Source organism: Armigeres subalbatus, chromosome 2 (genome assembly GCF_024139115.2).
Source record: "Armigeres subalbatus isolate Guangzhou_Male chromosome 2, GZ_Asu_2, whole genome shotgun sequence".
Classification (NCBI taxonomy): domain Eukaryota; kingdom Metazoa; phylum Arthropoda; class Insecta; order Diptera; family Culicidae; genus Armigeres; species Armigeres subalbatus.
In genome coordinates, this window is record NC_085140.1 from 1270054 (window position 1) to 1290245 (window position 20192).

Below are 20192 nucleotides of genomic sequence, written 5' to 3' on the forward strand. Positions count from 1 at the left end.
GACTTCTATAAAAACATTCTTCATGCCTGCCGTATCCTAACGAAACTATCAATTCTATACTTTCGCTTCTAATTCTATCATGAACATGTACGTCTAAGTTTGGAAGATGATATTAGCATTTCCATATCATTGAAAATCGTTTAACTTCACGTAGAAGTAACACACACAACATCATTAATTTAGTAAGATTGGTAAGATTGGACAGTAAATAAAATTGTACCATTGTGGTACAGATTTATCATATTTAAGCCCATTTTTCGTCATTGCAAAAAATAGCGTGTGCAACTCGTTGCAAAACTCGATTTTTTCAGCACTCGTAGTATTTATCCAACTCGGCAAGCAACTTTTTTTTTTAGGGGTCTAAGATTTTGTGACAGTATCTAGAAATCTCAAAAAGTAGTGGACGTTATATTGAATCGCTCCTTATGGGACTGACGTCTTAAGAAAAGCATTTTTTTTATTCTGTCGCTGGATGTCATTTTTTTGGTATATTTTCCAAAAATGTATTTATCATATAGTATAAATAGTTCGAAACTTTTTCCATATCCTATAAACCTATCTATCTATGTGTAATTCAATATTGTGAAAAAGAACAATATTTATTGCAGAATGTAAAGGTGACCCATCTTACCCCGGCATTTTTTGATCGACAGAAAAATAGACATCTAATTTAATGACTCAAAAAGAAATAAAAAGTGGAATTTCTATTATTTCCTGGCTTACAGATTATGAGCCATTTTTATAGATCCACGTTGCCTCAGGCGACCCATCTTGCCCCATCATACCCTATATATAATAAAATAAAAGAAGAAATCGGGACGCACTGCAGACAGGTTGGGAATCAAATAAAAATAAATGGACACGAGTGGCCTGGTTCCTTAACCAAGCACCTTAACCAATGAATCGATAAAGAAATCAAGAATTTGTTGAGTAAAATGGCTACGCAGTCTCATCTAATTAAAACGAATTTTATTATTCGTCCGACGTTTCGACACGAAATCGTTTTACTCATGATTTATGATTGCGTAGACCTTTTACTCATGATTTACTACACTACCACAACAGCCAAGAAATGGTTAATAATAAATAATTTTCAGGCCAAAAAATAATGAAAAGTTCTTAAAATAATGCTAAGCAAAATGTAAAAAACGTAAAAAAAATAGTAAAGTGAAATGTAATACAAATGGTGCTTCTTTACAATATAATATGAACCTTTTGCATATGTAGAATTTTCTCTATTTGCCACTGGTATCCCACTACGATTACGCGAATACGTGCGAGGTAATGAAGGAGTTCTCTGCAATCGTGTAGAACTTGGATGACCACATGACAGATTTTCAGTGCTAACACTCGTTGAATTTCCTTTTCCAGGAATTTATGAACGGAAACGTTGCAGTCGGATGAGCATTTGAAAAAATATAGATTTATAGATTTATTAAATATACATAGATATTTATAGAAAAGATGAATTTGTATTTATTTGAGTTTTAAATTTCGGTGCATATGAGTAACCTGTTGATATTCATATTACAAGCTAAAAAGTAACCTGATGTCTGAATCCAGACATCTAATTTTTATTTTAAATGTATAAGATAATGTTTTTGACGTTTCATATCTGTGCTGGCAATGTGACGAATGCGCCAAAAGGCAACATACACGTTTCCCTCAATAAAAAATACCTAATTAATAAAAAAAAATGGGATGTCAACGTCACTTTATCAGATTATGGCAGTGATATCAATCCCGATACCGGCATACATAGTTCTGTATTTATCTCTCTAAGACCCAAATTTCTGTTTTCATTCAAAATCTCTATTTTGCTATCTAAAATCTAAGTTATTTCATCAATTTCACATTCTGAATTTTTAGAATTTTGTTATTTCAGCTTTTCATAATTTTCACCACATTAAAAAATTGAAAAATTTCGTTCAATTTTGGAATATGTATTGATGGCCCATGGCTTGTGGGGGCGATGAACCGCAAACGCGATGGGCTTTCGGCCTTCGAGGTGGCGACGGAACAGCTAGACGCCATCATCAACTTTGCGTCATTGAAGCATAATATTAGTAAAGACCTCAAGAGGAGCTTGCTGAAATATCGAAAGTCGATGCTGGACGCCAAGCTGGAGTGGGCGGTCGGGACGGCCAAGTCTAAACCCGTGAAATCCGTGAAGTCGGGCAAGGTTGAATCGATCGAGGGCGTACCAGCGAAGACGGTGGTGCCAGATTCTACCCAGACTGAGGCTCAAGTATTCGCGGGCACGTCGGGGCTGACTGCGGAGCAGACACAAAACGGGGAAGACAAAACCGGGGGAGGAAGGAGCTGAAAAGGTCCGTCCACCCAGGAAAGACGGTGGTAAGGGGTTACGGCAGGCTGAGAACCGGGGTACAAGCAATGGGACTGCGAAAGCTCTGACAGAAGCAAGCTCTGTCAACGCTGCGGATTGGAGGGACATAAGGCACAATGCTGCACGAACCCTCCCAATTGTTTGATTTGTTCCAGCAAAGCTGTGAACAGCAAGCATGGGGGATTCGAAGTGCCCGGCGTTTAAGTGTGCTGCAAATTCACAGTGCAGGTAACGCATCTGGCTTGCTCGGCCTCGCCCGAGTGTTTGGTGTGCGCAGGTTTAGGGGAAACGGCGGAACACGTGTTGTTCGTGTGCCCACGTTTTCCGCGCAATGCGTGACCACATGCTTGCCACATGTGGTCTAGACCAGAGGTTCCCAAACTGTGGGCTGTTCAGTGGTGGGTCGCGAAAGACAAATTTTAATTCATAATTTTGTTACTGTTAAAAAAATTATTTTGAGTTTTTAGATACGCATGTCGACCTCAGCAGTAAGGTCGAAATACGTATCTGTCAAGGTACAATTAAGTGGTGGAATTAAATGGGATGGTACAAACTCGTCTTATGACAAATGGTTTTGTTACTATTTTGTCCCACAAATCTATTCCATATTTAGAATTAGGATCTAAGTAATTGGGTGATTAAAGAACAACAAACCTGACGAGGTCAACGGCCTTTTTTTTGTTATACGATATTTGGGCAAGTAAAACGAAGTCTTATACAATCCAAATCTAAACCCCGAACCCAATCCAAAAACAATCCTAATCCAATTCGAATCCAATCTAAATCAAATCCAAATCCATTTAAAATCCTAATCCTAATCTAATTCAAATCCAATTTAAATCCAATCCTTATCAAATCAAAATCCAATCTGAATAAATTTCAAATCCAATCCAAATCCAATCCAAATCCATCCCAAATTCAATTCAAATCCCATCCAAATCCAATCCAAAAACTTGACGTAGTTTTGACAATGATGGGATATCTTCTTCTTCTTCTTATTGGCATTACATCCCCACACTGGGACAAAGCCGCCTCGCAGCTTAGTATTCATTAAGCACTTCCACAGTTATTAACTGCGAGGTTTCTAAGCCAGGTTACCATTTTTGCATTCGTATATCATGAGGCTAACACGATGATACTTTTATGCCCAGGGAAGTCGAGGCAATTTCCAATCCGAAAATTGCCTAGACCGGCACCGGGAATCGAACCCAGCCACCCTCAGCATGGTTTTGCTTTGTAGACGCACGTTTTACCGCACGGCTAAGGAGGGCCCCAATGATGGGATATAAAGCAATTAATTATGATTTGTCCAATCTAACGCGATCTCATTTTTATCTAATTTCACAAAATCAATGCATTTGGTACCTGATGGGTCGCAAGCAATATGGGGTTCTGCTAGGTGGGTCGCATATCCAAAAGTTTGGGAACCTCTGGTCTAGACACTACCCCGGACAATCTAGTTCGGAGGATGTGTAAAGATGAAGTGGGCTGGAACGCCGTTGTATCGGCTATCGTCCAAATCGTCGCGGAGCTACACAGAAGGTGGCGCGTGGACTCAAGGATGGCTAGTTCAGGCGCAAACAAGAGGTGGTCCAAGGGTTCGGAGTCGGCTTCATGAGTCATACCGGTGGTCATGCCCTGTGGTCGAACTTGATCCTTTTATCGAACAAGTGGCCGCGCGAAGAACAACATGGTATCGTCGCTTTCGCGGCGTCGGTCAACCAGGCGGGTTCCGAGCCCGAGGACGGAAAGGGGTCCTCGTCAAGGCTGGGGTAGGCATAGGCACCGCGTCGGCAAGTCCCTCTGTGTGTTGGCGAACAGACCCTATCGCAGAGAGGTCAATTTGGGGTGCACGCGGCATCATCATTCTTAATACCAGTTGTGCAGAGGGAAGCAGGCGCGAAGTCGACCCTTCCCACCTTCCGAGGACATAGGGCGTGGTAAGGCCACCTGGAAAGCCGGCAATGGTGTTCTTCTAAAAAAGCGAGTCACGATGTTCGATGCTGCAAGGACACGCAGCTAACCTCGAGGGTGCGTCGTGCACTGGCCCCCCTTTGAAGCATTACTTTCTGGTTGTACCGAAGCGACTATGGGCTTGGCGGCAATGGAAACGGTTTAGCGGGTCGGGGATGTAGCCCTGCCTCCCTCGTTTGCTGTCGGAGGTGGTCCCTAACCCCACACTTCCAGGACAACCCAGGATGTCTGTTGAGCAGATTCCCCATCCATTTCTCAGGAAGAAAAAACACACACACACACACACACACACACACACACACACACACACACACACACACACACACACACACACACACACACACACACACACACACACACACACACACACACACACACACACACACACACACACAAACACACAAACACACAAACACACACAAGAGGTGGGAGCTCGGGACTTGTTCCTGGGCCCCAATGAAAAACCACCAGTTGGCGTTTCCTTCGGAAGACGACCGGGCCCTGGTACCGACCCGTGCCGCTTCCAAAGCACTTCAGCCCATCAACAGGAGTGCCAACCGGCACATTAGGATCGCTACCAGTAAGGTCCTAATTACGATATACTGGTTACGGCTTACGACAACGGAGAGAATTTGGATAGTGGATTGGAAACGACGACATTGGGCTGACGGTCGTGCTGTTCTACTCCCTGAGTAAGGAAGGGTGACACCGGCTTGAAATGGCGAGTGGGCTAACAGTACGGCCTCCGTCCCGGTAAAAAACTAGCAGTCCTCCGAATACGTTCAATACTCGTCCACCAATTTTATTGGTGAGTACTAGGCTCGGTTGAGATTCTCCCGATTGCGCGATCGGCTCTGAACACGGCCATATAAGTGCGCCCGTGTCAACCTTAGCATGGACCTCACTGCTTGCAAAGACAATCCATGGATCATAAGCGACTACGTACGACGGGTGGAGATAACGGTTTGGAGGGGGACCCTACAGAATGAGTAATTCGACATACAACACTGAAGCAGATGCAGGAGCGGCGAACCCGTTCGCTAGTAGTGGGTTGGTGAGATCACCGCCACTACCGACAGTAGTGCTACAGCAACAACAGCAGCAGCGGCCTGGGCAAAGTGAGTTAAACAAGCCCTCACAAAAGCCGAAAATAGTGGCAGCGAAGAAATTGGTAGAAGAGCTCCACACTTTCGTGGATGGGAGGAACAACGTCCATAAGGAGATTAAGGACATGGTTCACAAGATCCGGAAGGCGCTAGTATCGGCAGCGATCGAAATCGATGCAGCAGCGCTGAGGGCCGACGAAGCGGAGTGCGCATTAGCGCTGACTAAGGCTCCTGCTGTCTTAGCTCCGCCAGAACAGGGCCATATCGGTCCGTTGTACTCCAAAAAGCAAGGGAAAGAGAAACTGGCAGGAGTGGGGAGTACATCAGCCTCCATGACTCCCAAAAGGGCCAGAACCTCGCCTGGAGACGGGAGGCCAGGCGGACTCAAGCGGCAAACGCGGGAGGACGCAGTCGAAGGAACAGACGCTACTTTACAGGGAGAAGGGTGGAGTACCGTAGTAGGCCAGAAGGAGAAAAGAAATAGACAGTTGAAGCGAAAAGAGGCGAGAAAAATGGAGCAGTACAAGAAAGGAAAGCCTCCGTTGCGTCAGAAACCGTCTAAGGCAGAGGTTCCCAAACTGTGGGTCGCGACCCCCAGGGGGGTCCTGGGCTGTTCAGTGGTGGGTCGCGAAAGACAAATTTTAATTCATAATTTTGTTACTGTTAAGAAAATTATTTTGAGTTTTTAGATACGCATGTCGACCTCAGCAGTAAGGTCGAAATACGTATCTGTCAAGGTACAATTAAGTGGTGGAATTAAATGGGATGGTACAAACTCGTCTTATGACAAATGGTTTTGTTACTATTTTGTCCCACAAATCTATTCCATACTTAGAATTAGGATCTAAGTAATTGGATGATTAAAGAACAACAAACCTGACGAGGTCAACGGCCTTTTTTTGTTATACGATATTTGGGCAAGTAAAACGAAGTCTTATACAATCCAAATCTAAACCCCGAACCCAATCTAAAAACAATCCTAATCCAATTCGAATCCAATCTAAATCAAATCCAAATCCATTTAAAATCCTAATCCTAATCTAATTCAAATCCAATTTAAATCCAATCCTTATCAAATCGAAATCCAATCTGAATAAATTTCAAATCCAATCCAAATCCAACCCAAATTCAATTCAAATCCCATCCAAATCTAATCCAAAAACTTGACGTAGTTTTGACAATGATGGGATATAAAGCAATTAATTATGATTTGTCCAATCTAACGCGATCTCATTTTTATCTAATTTCACAAAATCAATGCATTTGGTACCTGATGGGTCGCAAGCAATATGGGGTTCTGCTAGGTGGGTCGCATATCCAAAAGTTTGGGAACCTCTGGTCTAAGGGACAAGTCGTACTCGTCAAGGCCAAAGACGCTACGACGTATGCAGCGCTCCTGAAGAAGGATAGCGAGGATCCAGAGCTGAAGAACTTAGGCGAGAACGTAGTAAGGACCAGGCGCACTCAAACCGGAGAGATGCTCTTCGAGCTAAAGAAGGACCCTACGGTTGATAGCTCGGTTATGCAAGAGCGCATTGCAAAATCGCTGGGCGCAGAGGCGGAATTAAATCCCTGACTCCAGAGATGGTAATAATGTGCAGGGATCTAGATGGGATCACGTCGGAAGAGGAGCTCAAGGATGCATTAAAGTCACAGTGTAATCTGGGTGAGGTGCAAATGACTATCCGAATAAGGAAAGCATACGGAGGCACACAAACAGCGATGATTCGTCTGCCAGTAATCGCTGCTAAAAAAGTTCTGGAGGTAGGCAAACTGACTGTTGCATGATCAAAATGCCCATTGAAAGCCGCCCCGCCAGTGAACAAACAAATGGAGAGATGCTTCAAATGTTTGGGCTATGGACACCGGCCAGGAGCTTGCAAAGGTCCGGACAGATCCAACAAGTGTTGGAAATGCGGAGAAACAGGTCATTTTGCGAAAGACTGCACGCAAAGACCCAAGTGCATGCTCTGCACACCAGAGGACGGAAATGACCATCAGACGGGTGGCTACAAATGTCCTGCATATCAGAAGGCGATCGCAGGTTATCAGTAGTGGACATAATTCAGATTAATCTGAATCACTGCGATACCGCACAGCAACTGTTATGGCAGTCAACAACAGAAACGATGTGTGACGTAGCGATAATTGCAGAGCCGTATCGAATTCCTCCTGATAACGGAAACTGGGTGGCTGATAGAACGGGAATGGCTGCAATACAAGTTATGGGCAGATTTCCTATCCAAGAAGTGGTAGAGAGTTCATGTGAGGGATTCGTGATCGTCAAAATCAGCGGCGTTTACGTATGCAGTTGCTATGCGCCTCCAAGGTGGACAGTGGAGCAGTTTAACCAGATGCTAGAGCGGTTAACCGACAACCTGATCGGACGAAGGCCGGTAATTATGGGGGGTGATTTCAATGCCTGGGCAGCATAGTCACCAATACGAGAGGGTATATAGATGTACGACTGTGCAATGAAGGCTCCGTAAGCTCATTTCGGAGAGACGGGAGGGAGTCTATTATCGATGTCACGTTCTGCAGTCCTTCGTTGATGGCGAACATGAACTGGAGAGTTAGTGAAGAGTACACCCATAGCGATCACCAGGCGATTCCCTATTGTATTGGGAAGTTTCCTTCACCGGAACTGGTGGACCACCCTCGACGCCGGGGGGAGTCAGGAGGATTCGACTGTTCGTTGATTTCAAGGCGGCATACGGCAGTATAGACCGCGTAGAGCTATGGAAAATTATGGACGAGAACAGCTTCCTGGGAAGCTTATCAGACTGATCAAAGCAACGGTGGATGGTGTGCCAAACTGTGTGAAGATTTCGGGCGAACACTCCAGTTCGTTCGAATCGCGCCGGGGACTAAGACAAGGTGATGGACTTTCGTGCCTGTTGTTCAACATTGCGCTAGAGAGCCGGGTGTAACAGCCGTGGTACGATTTTCAACAGATCCAGTCAATTTATTTGCTTCGCGGATGACATGGACATTGTCGGCCGAACATTTGCAAAGGTGGCAGAACTGTACACCCGCCTGAAACGTGAAGCAACAAAAGTTGGACTGGTGGTGAATGCGTCAAAGACAAAGTACATGATTTCGGGCGGAACCGAGCGCGATAGGGCCCGCCTGGGAAGCAGTGTTACGATAGACGGGGATACCTTCGAGGTGGTCGAGGAATTCGTCTACCTCGTATCCTTGCTAACGGCTGACAACAACGTTAGTCGTGAAATACGAAGGCGCATCATCTGTGGAAGTCGGGCCTACTACGGGCTCCAGAAGAAACTGCGGGCGAAAAAGATTCGCCACCGCACCAAATGTGTCATGTACAAGACGCTTATAAGACCGGTTGTCCTCTACGGACATGAAACGTGGACAATGCTCGAGGAGGACTTGCAAGCACTCGGAGTATTCGAGAGACGGGTGCTTAGGACCATCTTTGGCGGTGTGCAAGAAGACGGTGTGTGGCGGCGAAGAATGAACCATGAGCTCGCCCAACTTTACGGCGAACCAGAAGGTATCCAGAAGGTAGCTAAAGCCGGAAGGGTACGATGGGCAGGACATGTTGCAAGAATGCCGGACAGCAACCCTGCAAAGATGGTGTTCGCTTCCGATCCGGCAGGTACGAGACGGCGTGGAGCGCAGCGAGCGAGATGGGCAGACCAGGTGCAGAACGACCTGGCGAGCGTGGGGCGTATCCGAGGATGGAGAGATGCGGCCTCGAACCGTGCATTGTGGCGTCAAATTGTTGATTCAGTGTTATCTGTTTAGATGTTAACTAAATAAATGAACCAATAGAAGCATGCTCATGCATCCATTGTTCAAAATATGCAGATAACGGTATCAGACAGCCGTCAATGACCCATTCTTTAGTCGAAATGGTATGTACCTATATTTCGACCCTGGAGCTTTGCTTAGATTTTACTTCATGAATTTTGGTTGACACAAGTCATAATTCCTAAAATATCGTTTTATTCTGAAATATAAACCATATTTTAAGAAAAAAATGCATTGTATGAGCAATGTTTAGCTGGCGTATAAAAAAAGTTTAAATTTTCGAGACGTCATGAAGGAAAGTCTTAACTTCCGCTATCTATCGCTTACATAGAACATCTTCAAATATGTGTTTTATACAAGACATCTTCAATATTATACACATTATTGAAAAAGCTGCTGTAGTTTTATCTTAAGTTTAGCATCATTTTACACATCGCACATTTTAGCATCATTTTACATATCGGATTTGATAGCTATTGCAGGCACTGATCTATAAGATTTTTCAAGTCAACATTAGTCGATGTCGGTGATTATCCGCCTGAAAATTAGATAAAAAGCGTATGGGAATGAACTCTTCAGGTTCTATTCAGGGTAAAACTGTCCTGTGCATTATATAGCTTTTGTTTCATTAGAATGTTGCAAATGAAACTACGCGACAACAATAAACGAAATTAGGCACCATAATTACTCTCATATACCTAATTTCGCGCACAAAGCGAAAGTCTAAATAAACACAAAATACATAAAATTTCACACTTTTCAATAGTAATGACGAATAAACATATCCAACAGAGCATTATGGATACAAATATTTCCAAAAAGTATCCAGTTTTGTACAGTAAAATCATTTGTTTACTTGGGTCATGTTCTTCGTCGCTGTGCTAAGCACAAGCAAATATGGCGGTCGATGGGAGGACTACATTGAAATAATTTTATTTGGTGTACTAAACCAAGTTTGTTTTTCATTTTTTTCGTGAAAAACATTCAACAACAATGATATTTTGTAATCCTCCAGATTTTTCAATTTTGACTGACACCTAAAAATTTAAAAAAATAATTGATTTTATAATGCGCGAAGTTGGGGCGCGCGCGAAATTAGGGCACATCACGGTAGATAAAATAAAAACAAATACCCTTTCGAAAGACAGTTTAGATCAATTTAGGAATACTGGCTCTGTCTCATTTCCCGAATCAAATCAAGACAAAATTTTCAAAACGACTTATCTGCTTTTGTAAACAAAGATTCAAACGACGATTTGACGAATCTGATAGCTCTACCACGCAAACCAACACCATCAATAGGTAGGTATAGTATTCCGCTACCTGTTGATGGTGTTGGTTTGCGTGGGAGAGCTATCAGATTCGTCAAATCGTCGTTTGAATCTTTGTTTACAAAAGCAGATAAGTCATTTTGAAAATTTTGTCTTGAAATTTAATTTTACTTAAAACTGACAGTTCGAAAATTTGAAATTCAGCCGGCCATAAGAATGGCTGCGTGCTACCCAGCAATTCCAATAAGACATCGATCAATAATGATTCGATATCTGTCAAAAGTAATCCTGCTCATCCAGCAGGGTTATTCGATAATTATTGAACTGTCACTTTTAAGTTTAATTTGAGTTTAATTATCCAATTGAGACAGACCCTTTGGAGAATTAAGCTTAAAAGTGACAGTTCGAAAATTAGCAAATAACCCGGTAATAAGAATGGCTAGCTATAATATATAGCTATAATAGCTATGGTAATAAGCAATTCCAATAAGACATCGATGCAAAATGATTCGACATCTGTCAAAAGTAATCTTGCTCTGCGAGATAATTATTGAAATGTCACTTTTAAGTTTAATTTCAGTTTAATTATCCAAATGAGACAGAGCCTAAGTATACAAAGGGGCTTTTGTGGCAAAGTCTCCATGTCCAAAAAGATCCATTAAAAATAGAGAGCGTGCTGACAACTCTAAATGCGATTTGATGCGAAATGCTTTAAATTTACTTGTATGCTAGGATTTTATTATATAGTTATAGTGGCATAATTACCTGGTGGTTGTGTAGAAGCTGGACTTCTCAACCCTGATGATTGTCTACGTTCTAATGAGTATGAGGCAATGATGGAAAATATAAGTTTTTATGTTATTATTAATCACGACACGCATTAATCTTGACGCATATAAAAAGATTAAATTGTATAAATAGCAAAACTCGTGAAATTAGTTTTTGAATAAACAAAATTGACTAAAACACATGTTGTACATAAAAGACAAAAACTAAACACATACTTATCACACCACCAGGGACAGAGTTCAAACTACTATTGCTGCCGCGCAAACTAACACTCATAGAATTGGTACCATTTGTTCCCAAATTGTCGCGATCTTTTTCCATCATACGTTGCGTTGCAGAGTCTAACGATGAATAAAGGCTGTCTGCCAGATCCTGAAAATGCCGTCGAAAGCTCCAAAACGCACTGAAAATTCGAATTTTATTTTTGTAGCATTATGTGATAACATATCGAGATTATATTTACCAACGACTATGTCTTCTCGCCTCACCATCGGCATCTGATAATCCTTTACGTAGAGCATCTCTTAAGATCAAACTATTTTTTTCCAATGCCTTCGTCGGCCATTCGTCAAACAGCAGGATCATTATTTCGCACAGCGTACTACGTATATCCTTGGACTTCGATTGCATGAGATTCTGGGTAATTATTGGCACTATTTTTGAAGCATGGGTATGCTTGATCACATATTTTAGAGCAATTATCCCAGCCGACGATATGACTTTCGCGGAGTTTTGAATTAAATTAATTAATTCTTGCAGGATGTATATCACAAATTGATCCAATCGATTTTTTAATACTTTGCTCATGTAAGCCAAAGTTATGCAAGCTTCACGAATAACCTGTGATCTCAGTTCTTTCAGTATGTCTAGGAATGCAATGGACAAATCTTTAAGCTGCTGAGCGAATGTGGGCGAATTTTGAACATTAATCATAATAAGCGACCGTATTTTTTTCAGCGCATCTACTCGCTTCTCCCAATCCATGCTTTTGTCACCTACGACAGTATTTATGGATTTCATATGCTCATCCATATCTCTCTGTGAAAAGATAGTTAATTGCGGAACGTTTTCAAATGAGTTTTCAAATATTTCCCACGATACCGCACCAGCAGCCAACAGATCACCGGACCCTTGCGTTTCGAATAGCGGTTTTCGTGGTGTGGCCGCCGATGGGGTTCTTTTAACCAATCTTGTTGGTCTTGCAACAACAGCCGTATCCACATCATCATTTACAATGGCTGAATTAATTGCAGAAGGTAAAAGTAATCCATCATTCTTTGTTTCGTCAAACTTTTGTTCAAGAATTGCGAATTTAGTAACGGGAACATCTCTTTTCCTAAGATCAGTTCTTAGTTTATCTCCAACGTGCTTGTAAATTTCAACCAATGTTTGCACTGCAGCATCTCTTACGGTTGGAGCAGGATCTCCGAGAAGTAATACAATGGGCTGAATGTATGTTTTTACCGACAGTGATTGCGTACCATACTCATTCAGAGCATTTACTATTGTTTGCAAAAACTCTTCTCTCACTTTAGCATTTTTATGCTTGAAGCAAACAGTTAACTTATCTAGCATTGATTGGGGTGCAATTACACGGCATTCCATTAACTTGTGAAGCAGCAGCTGTGCCTTCTCTCGAACTGTGTCACGGCTATCTCCTAAGCGATCCACAACATGTGGCAGGATTGTAGAGGTATACGCGTTAAAATCTTGACCTAGACGCACGATCAGTTCTGTGAATGCTTCCAATGCTCGTTGAGCAATCTGAAATGAGAACGATAACCATCAACTAGTATTTCACAATCATATTTTTTTCTATTTTTTTATTGAGGCGTGGAACTACTGCGTCTATTGAGTTGAACTTTTTTGGTGTACCAAGGGTTTGAATCCAAAGGAGAATGAGCAAATCTCTCACTTATCATGTCTATATAAACTCTTGATAGGTAGCATACCGTGAGAGACGTTTTTCGGTAGCTGTTTCGATAATGAACTGATTCGGGGGGCTATAACCCATGATAAATTTCTTTCAATGAGCCCCAATTGTGGGGACCACGGGTTCTAATGATGCATTTCAACTTGTTTTACTCACATAAATAAAGTTAAAAAAACTTGCTTTACACAGCTGTGCGAAAAAAATATGGCCCCTAACATGAAATGAGCGAGAACAAAGCGTTTTACCAAACCCCATCAGTGGAGGCCGCCTATCCGAATCAGTTTTTTTTCCAACTTAAGGCTCCCCCAGAGCTAAGTGATTTCACCGCCGCGACGGCGACAACTAGTCGCCGCGATTCTATCGTTGGGTCGCTGCAGGCATTGTTCTATTTATGCTTCCATACCAACGGCGACAGAATCGCTGTCGTCAAGCGATAGAATCGCGTCGCGACTGTCTCGTCGCGTGTGTTTGGGGGAACCTTATACAAGTGCGATAGCTTTGTTTTCATGGCTTGTTATAATTCGAAGAGGTTTTTGACTCTCTTTAATCGTTGTTCGTTATTATTTTATTTTTATGTTTTTTAAATCTTTATTAAAGTGATTGTTATCTTTTGTTTGTTGTTCGTTATCTTTTGAGAGCGATTTCTGCAATCCCTGGGTGTACCCCTGATTACTATTAACTATTCGCATCTCGCTTCTTGTAGGTTGATCGCCATTTACCAAGTAAACAATCTAAGACGCGTCTTTCCAGTCCTGCAAAATTGAATTAATAAAACCCACTACCTTTCCAGGATTTGCAGTCCAATTTTCTCCTGGTTGCATAAACCCATTATTCAGAAATTAGGATCTGCTCTTGTACAATGCATCACAACTGCAAAGCAGATGTTCCGATCCGAGGTTTTTCGTTCCATGTCACAGAAACGACCAATATTATTCTGAACCTGGCCAATATTTTTTAAATGATATCTACTCGGCCCATGTCCGGTTATTAGGCCAGTAAATATGCAAATAGTTTTCTTATTGAGCTATAAGTGCTTTTTGGTTACTGAAAGATACACTGAACCCAAACATCATCTCCGACCAGATCTTTACTGTACGGCAAATCCTTCAAAAATGCCGTGAATACCAGGTCCCAACGCACCATCTGTTCGTTGATTTCAAGGCGGCATACGACAGTATAGACCGCGTAGAGCTATGGAAAATTATGGACGAGAACAGCTTCCCTGGGAAGCTTACCAGACTGATCAAAGCAATGGTAGATGGTGTGAAAAACTGTGTGAAGATTTCGGGCGAACACTCCAGTTCGTTCGAATCACGCCGGGGACTAAGACAAGGTGATGTTTCGTGCCTGTTGTTCAACATTGCGCTAGAAGGTGTCATGTGGAGAGCCGGGGTACGATTTTCAACAGATCCAGTCAATTTATTTCTTTCGCGGATGACGTGGACATTGTCGGCCGAACATTTGCAAAGGTGGCAAAACTGTACACCCGCCTGAAACGTGAAGCAACAAAAGTTGGACTGGTGGTGAATGCGTCAAAGACAAAGTACATACTTGTGGGCGGAACCGAGCGCGACAGGTCCCGCCTGGGAAGCAGTGTTACGATAGACGGGGATACCTTCGAGGTGGTCGAGGAATTCGTCTACCTCGGATCCTTACTAACGGCTGATAACAATGTTAGTCGTGAAATTCGAAGGCGCATCATCTGTGGAAGTCGGGCCTACTACGGGCTCCAGAAGAAACTGTGGTCAAAAAAGATTCGCCGGCGCACCAAATGTGTCTTGTACAAGACGCTTATAAGACCGGTTTTCCTCTATGGACATGAAACATGGACAATGCTCGAGGAGGACTTACAAGCATTCGGAGTATTCGAGAGACGGGTGCTTAGGACCATCTTTAGCGGTGTGCAAGAAGACGGTATGTGGCGGCGAAGAATGAACCACGAGCTCGCCCAACTCTACGGCGAACCCAGTATCCAGAAGGTAGCTAAAGCCGGAAGGGTACGATGGGCAGGACATGTTGCAAGAATTCCGGACAGCAACCCTGCAAAGATGGTGTTCGCTTCCGATCCGGCAGGTACAAGACGGCGTGGAGCGCAGCGAGCGAGATGGGCAGACCAGGCGCAAAATGACTTGCCGAGCGTGGGGCGTATTCGAGGATGGAGGCCTCGAACCGTGTATTGTGGCGTCAAATTGTTGATTCAGTGTTATCTGTTTAGATGTAGACTAAATAAATACTAAATAATAATAAATAATAATGTACTAGTATTGGTGATGAAGAATCACGAGTAAGTTTTTTACATTTTTTTACAGTTTTAAAGGGTAAAAAATATGAAATATCTCGAAAACGGTAATATGTACTTAGAATATAAAATAAATATCATTTTTGTTCAAAATCGAACGAGGAATCATAATTCAGCGTCAAATATATGTGTTGTCTTGGGGCAGCAGGAAATTAGCCAAAAATTGCTTTCGCTAAAAGTCAAGTTTTTGTGGTAAAAATTTCCTAGCTTCGCTATCTTGCTCCTCCCGGGACCGCAAGATGCGTCTTCTACTACGAGCTCATTCGAGCTTATCATCAAATCTTTCTGTGCCGATGCCTGCACTTTTCCGGTATTACCAATCTGCTTTACTTCGGAGAAGTCGGCCTGTTGTGCTGTTAAGTACCTCTCCTTGGCCTCCACTTTGAAGTGGTTGGTGTCTCGACGACTTTAAACAACTAATTCTTCGCGTTCTACTCGGTCTAGTCCTCGATCTAGCCTACTCCGACAGAGAATTCCCCGGCAAAGGAGTTGCTCCCACACCGAAGCCAACCAGCCGGGTGCCAAGGTCAGTCCAGCGATTCCGGTGGAAGGGCGTCCGATTCACTGGTGCCATGACTACCAGTCGCTGGTGGTATTTCGTCGCGATTTCTAGCCTACCCCGACGGAGAGTTCCCCGACAAAAGAATTTCTCCCGGTACCGATTCTCTTTGGTTGTTGCGCCATTTCTTTTGCAAAACAGATGATATGCTCGATACTACCCTGTCGACCGCCTTCCAAGTGCTTTCCTCTCTACACATTTCTTCATCAACGTTCTCCAAGCTTAAGCTGGTTATTTCCCTTCGTAGTGCCTCAAACCACGTGCTCCGGCGTCTCTTGTACGTTCTCACAATTCGGACAGAAAGGTGAGTTGGCATGCCCGAACCGATGCAGATACTTCCTGAAGCATCCGTGGCCCGACAGGAACTGCGTCAGGTGGAAGTTTACCTCGCCATGCTTTCTATTTATTCACGTTGCCAGGTTCGGAATAAGAAGGTGGGTCCACCTTCCTTTTTCCGTACTGTCCCACTCCTGTTGCCATATCGCCAAACACGGATTCTCACCACGTTCCTTGTGTTTCTGGTGTTCCTCCGCTGATAACACTCGATATCTTCCTCCAGTGCTATGCAGATGTGTAACATCCCGACAATAATGCATGCTGCCTCCGACGATATTGTTCTATACGCGCTTGCAACCAGTATGGCCATCAGCCGGAACACGCTTTCCAGGTTTTGGCAGCAATACCAGCTTCTGGGTCTTCCACATTTCTGGAAAGTTACCCTCGTCCAGGCACCGCTGGAGTACCGTTCTGAACATATCCGGATATGCCAAGATTGCAGTTTTCAGAGCCACGTTTGGTATTCCATCTGGACCAGCTTTTTTCGTTTTCAGGTGCCTCACTGCTTCTGTCAGCTCGTCATTGGACACTTGTCGATCCTCGGCAATTGCTTCCGCATCTTCGCCGTATGGTGTCGGTGGCCACGTAGTCAGGCCGTGTTTCGGGAAGAGACCTTCCACGATTTCCTTCAGCATTACTGGACACATTTCAGCTGGCGTCGACGGGCCTTTGATCTTCGCCATCACAATTCTTATCAGTTGATGATGATGATGGTCCCGCCACATACCCCTACAAAGGTTCGAGCTAGACGAGTTATCTTTTAGATAATTAATTAAGATCAATTTGATCAGATTTGCAAATAAAAAAAACGATCCAATTATTTTACAGATATAAATTCTAATACTGTTCATTGCTATACAGCAAAAAACTAAATTTAAAAAAATGACCTGCAGTCCTAATTCACCACTTAGCAAACACCGGTAGTGAAACCTCGAGATCTACAGAAATGCAAAACTTGTGATACCTCTCGCATAGATTTCTAAAGCTTCGCCAGGAACCGCTTAACGTCTTATCAACAAAACTGCATTCTACATCTCGGAAGTATCTTTCAGCATTAATTTTGATTTTCGACAACAAAGCGCCTAAACTCCGTCGATATCAAAAGCTCGTCTTCTATCGCGTACAAAGACAATCTACCAGGTAGCCAAAACCAATCATCTATTTCCACTCATTACTAGACATTCAAAATTCACTTTCATCAATCGCGCAAACAGCTAAAAAATGTGCTGTGCTCATGCACTTCTTCTAAAATTCCGGCCCCTAGCTTAGGCTAGTTCGCCGACTGGCTTGCTGAGATCCACTGCTACGTTGTCTCGATCCCTCGGCGGTTGTGCCACAAACTTCCTCACTCGAATCCTCCTGACTTCCGCCGGCGTCGAGGGTGGTCCACCAGTTCCGGTGCAGGAAACTTCCGCACTGATGGTGCCCCGACTACCGGCGGCTATCGCAGGGGACGTTTTCGCGCATTGCGCCGACTTCGTCTTCGGGTTGCAGAGGTGGTCCGACAGTTCCGGTGGTGGATCGGTGACGTCCGCACTGGCGGTGCCCTACATTTTTTTAATTCTTTGTTATAGTGATTTTTAAGTGAGTACAAAGTTCATCACTTATAGGTGCCCTACATACCCGAAGCACTTCCTTCTTCTTTCCTCTTTCTTCAACAGGTTTGAGGTTCGAGTGCCGAGGTCGGCTCGACGATTCCGGTTGGCAGAAGACTTCCGGTTCACTGGCGCCCCGACGACTCGAGACCAAACACTGCTCACTGTGCTGGATTTCCCTCCAAACCGACGCTTACTTGCTGGTCCCTCCTTTATCGACGCTGCAGCTCTGACAGTATTTGCGTCACGACTCTGGTTACCGCATTCCACGTACCTTCATCGCGACACATTCGCTCTGCGATGTTGCTCGCCCTTATGGGAGGCATTCTTCCACGTGCCTGCGCAAACCTCGGGCAGTCGAATATGACATGCTCTGGAGTCTCCTCTACGTTGATACACGCCGGGCAGAATGGCGATGACGCATGGCCACACCGGTGCAAATATTGGCGGAAACAACCGTGTTCGGACAGGAACTGTGTAAGGTAAGGCTCCCTGTTTACCCACGTCGACACATTAGGGATGAGCCGATGCATCCTCCTTCCATTATCCGCATTGTCCCACTCCTGCTGCCACTTCACCATAGAGTCCAGTCTCACCGCCTTCCTCACATTTCTGGTATCCCTCCGTTGGTAGCACTCGATATCCTCTGCTAGAGTTATGCAGATTGAAATCATCCCTGCGGTAACGCAAACTGCCTCCGACGAAACAGTTCGGTACGCACTCGCGACTCGAATGACCATTAGACGAAACACGCTATTCAGCTTCCTCCGGTTACGTTTCGTCTTGAGCGCAGCTCCCCAGGCTGGAACTCCGTACCTTAGTATCGAGGATGATACTGTCGCAAGAAGACGCCTACTGCTACCTTTCGGACCGCTAACGCACTGATCATTTTAGCCGCCTTTTCACAGGAATAGTCCACGTGGGTGTTGAAGTTCAACCGGTCATCAATCATCACACCTAGATGTCTACGAGTCCGCACCGATGGGATGTCGTGCCCTCCGATGGTAATCTACATCCGCTGGATTACTTTGCAGTTGCTGACCAGCATCACTTCATCCAGGTTTCTACTGCGTCGGTCGCTTCCGCCACCAGCATTTCCACCTCCTCCAGTGACTCACCGGTTATCGTTAGGACGACATCATCCACGAATCCGTAAATCTTTACACCTATGGGCAACTTCAACATTAGCACCCCGTCGTACATCACATTCCATAACGTCGGGCCTAGTATGGACCTTTGTGGAACGCCCGCCGTAACCCTGATCGATTTCTGCCCCGAGTTAGTGTCGTAAACCAGAATGTCCAGATGTATCCAGCAGACATTTGGGCCTATACGATGCTGGATTCCCCGGCGGTTTTCCTGGTTTCGGCAGCAGCACCAGTTTCTGGATCTTCCACGTATCCCGAAAATTACCATCTACTAAACACTTCTGCAGCACCATCCTGAACAGGTCAAGGAACGTCAAAATCGCGGATTTTAGAGCCAAATTTGGAATTCCATCCGGACCCGGAGCTTTTTTCATCTTCAAACCTTTCACCACTGATAATAGCTCGTCATTGGAGACTTGCATACCTGCAGCGGTTACTCGGTCGTCATCTTCATACGGCGAACGCGGCCACGTCGTAGAACCATGCTGCGGGAAAAGACCGTCCACGATGATCTTCAGCTTGTCCGGACACATTTCGGCTGGCGTCGCAGGACCCCTGAACTTCTTTGTCATGACTCGATAAGCGTTACCTCAAGAATCAGCGTCAGCTTCCCGGCACAACTCCTTGAAGCAGTTAGACTTGCTGATTTGGATCGCCCGTTTGAAAGCCGCTCTAGCTTCACGGAAAACTATCTTTCGCTCCTCTCTGACCATTTCAGACCGTGACCTCTAAACGTGTCTCCTAGCTCTGAGACAGGCAGCGCGAAGGTTGGCAATATTTTCGTTCCACCAGTAACTTCGCCGCCGACTATTCGTTGGCTCCAATATCCTCGGCATCGTCGCATCGCAAGCCCTCGCTAGCGTTTCCGTCAGCTGGTCTGCGTCAAGATTTATAGCGTCGCTGTCCGCTCGAAGTGCTTCGATAGAAAAATCCTTATCGAAGTCCTTCGTCTTCCATCTTCGCCAACTAAACCTTATCTCCCGTCGTACCGTCGGCGTTCGTGTTCCAACACTATATCGGATCGCCTGGTGATCGCTATGGGTATATTCTTCACAAAC

General features: G+C 44.3%; 1 protein-coding gene across 10 annotated transcripts in view; it reads right to left on the minus strand.

Annotated features, from left to right (window-relative positions):
• LOC134217420 (CLIP-associating protein) overlaps positions 1–20192 on the minus strand; it is a 128650-nt gene that overhangs the window by 101727 nt on the left and 6731 nt on the right. For 4 of the 10 annotated variants that reach the window (XM_062696172.1, XM_062696171.1, XM_062696173.1 and 1 more), the window contains 4 exons: positions 11728–13028; positions 11480–11667; positions 11241–11291; positions 1213–1362 (listed from right to left, as the gene is read on the minus strand). In XM_062696172.1, the coding sequence (XP_062552156.1) occupies positions 1213–1362; positions 11241–11291; positions 11480–11667; positions 11728–13028 (1690 nt within the window). The remainder of the gene's footprint in view (positions 1–1212; positions 1363–11240; positions 11292–11479; positions 11668–11727; positions 13029–20192) is intronic. The other 6 variants (XM_062696175.1, XM_062696174.1, XM_062696179.1 and 3 more) reach the window with 3 other exon arrangements.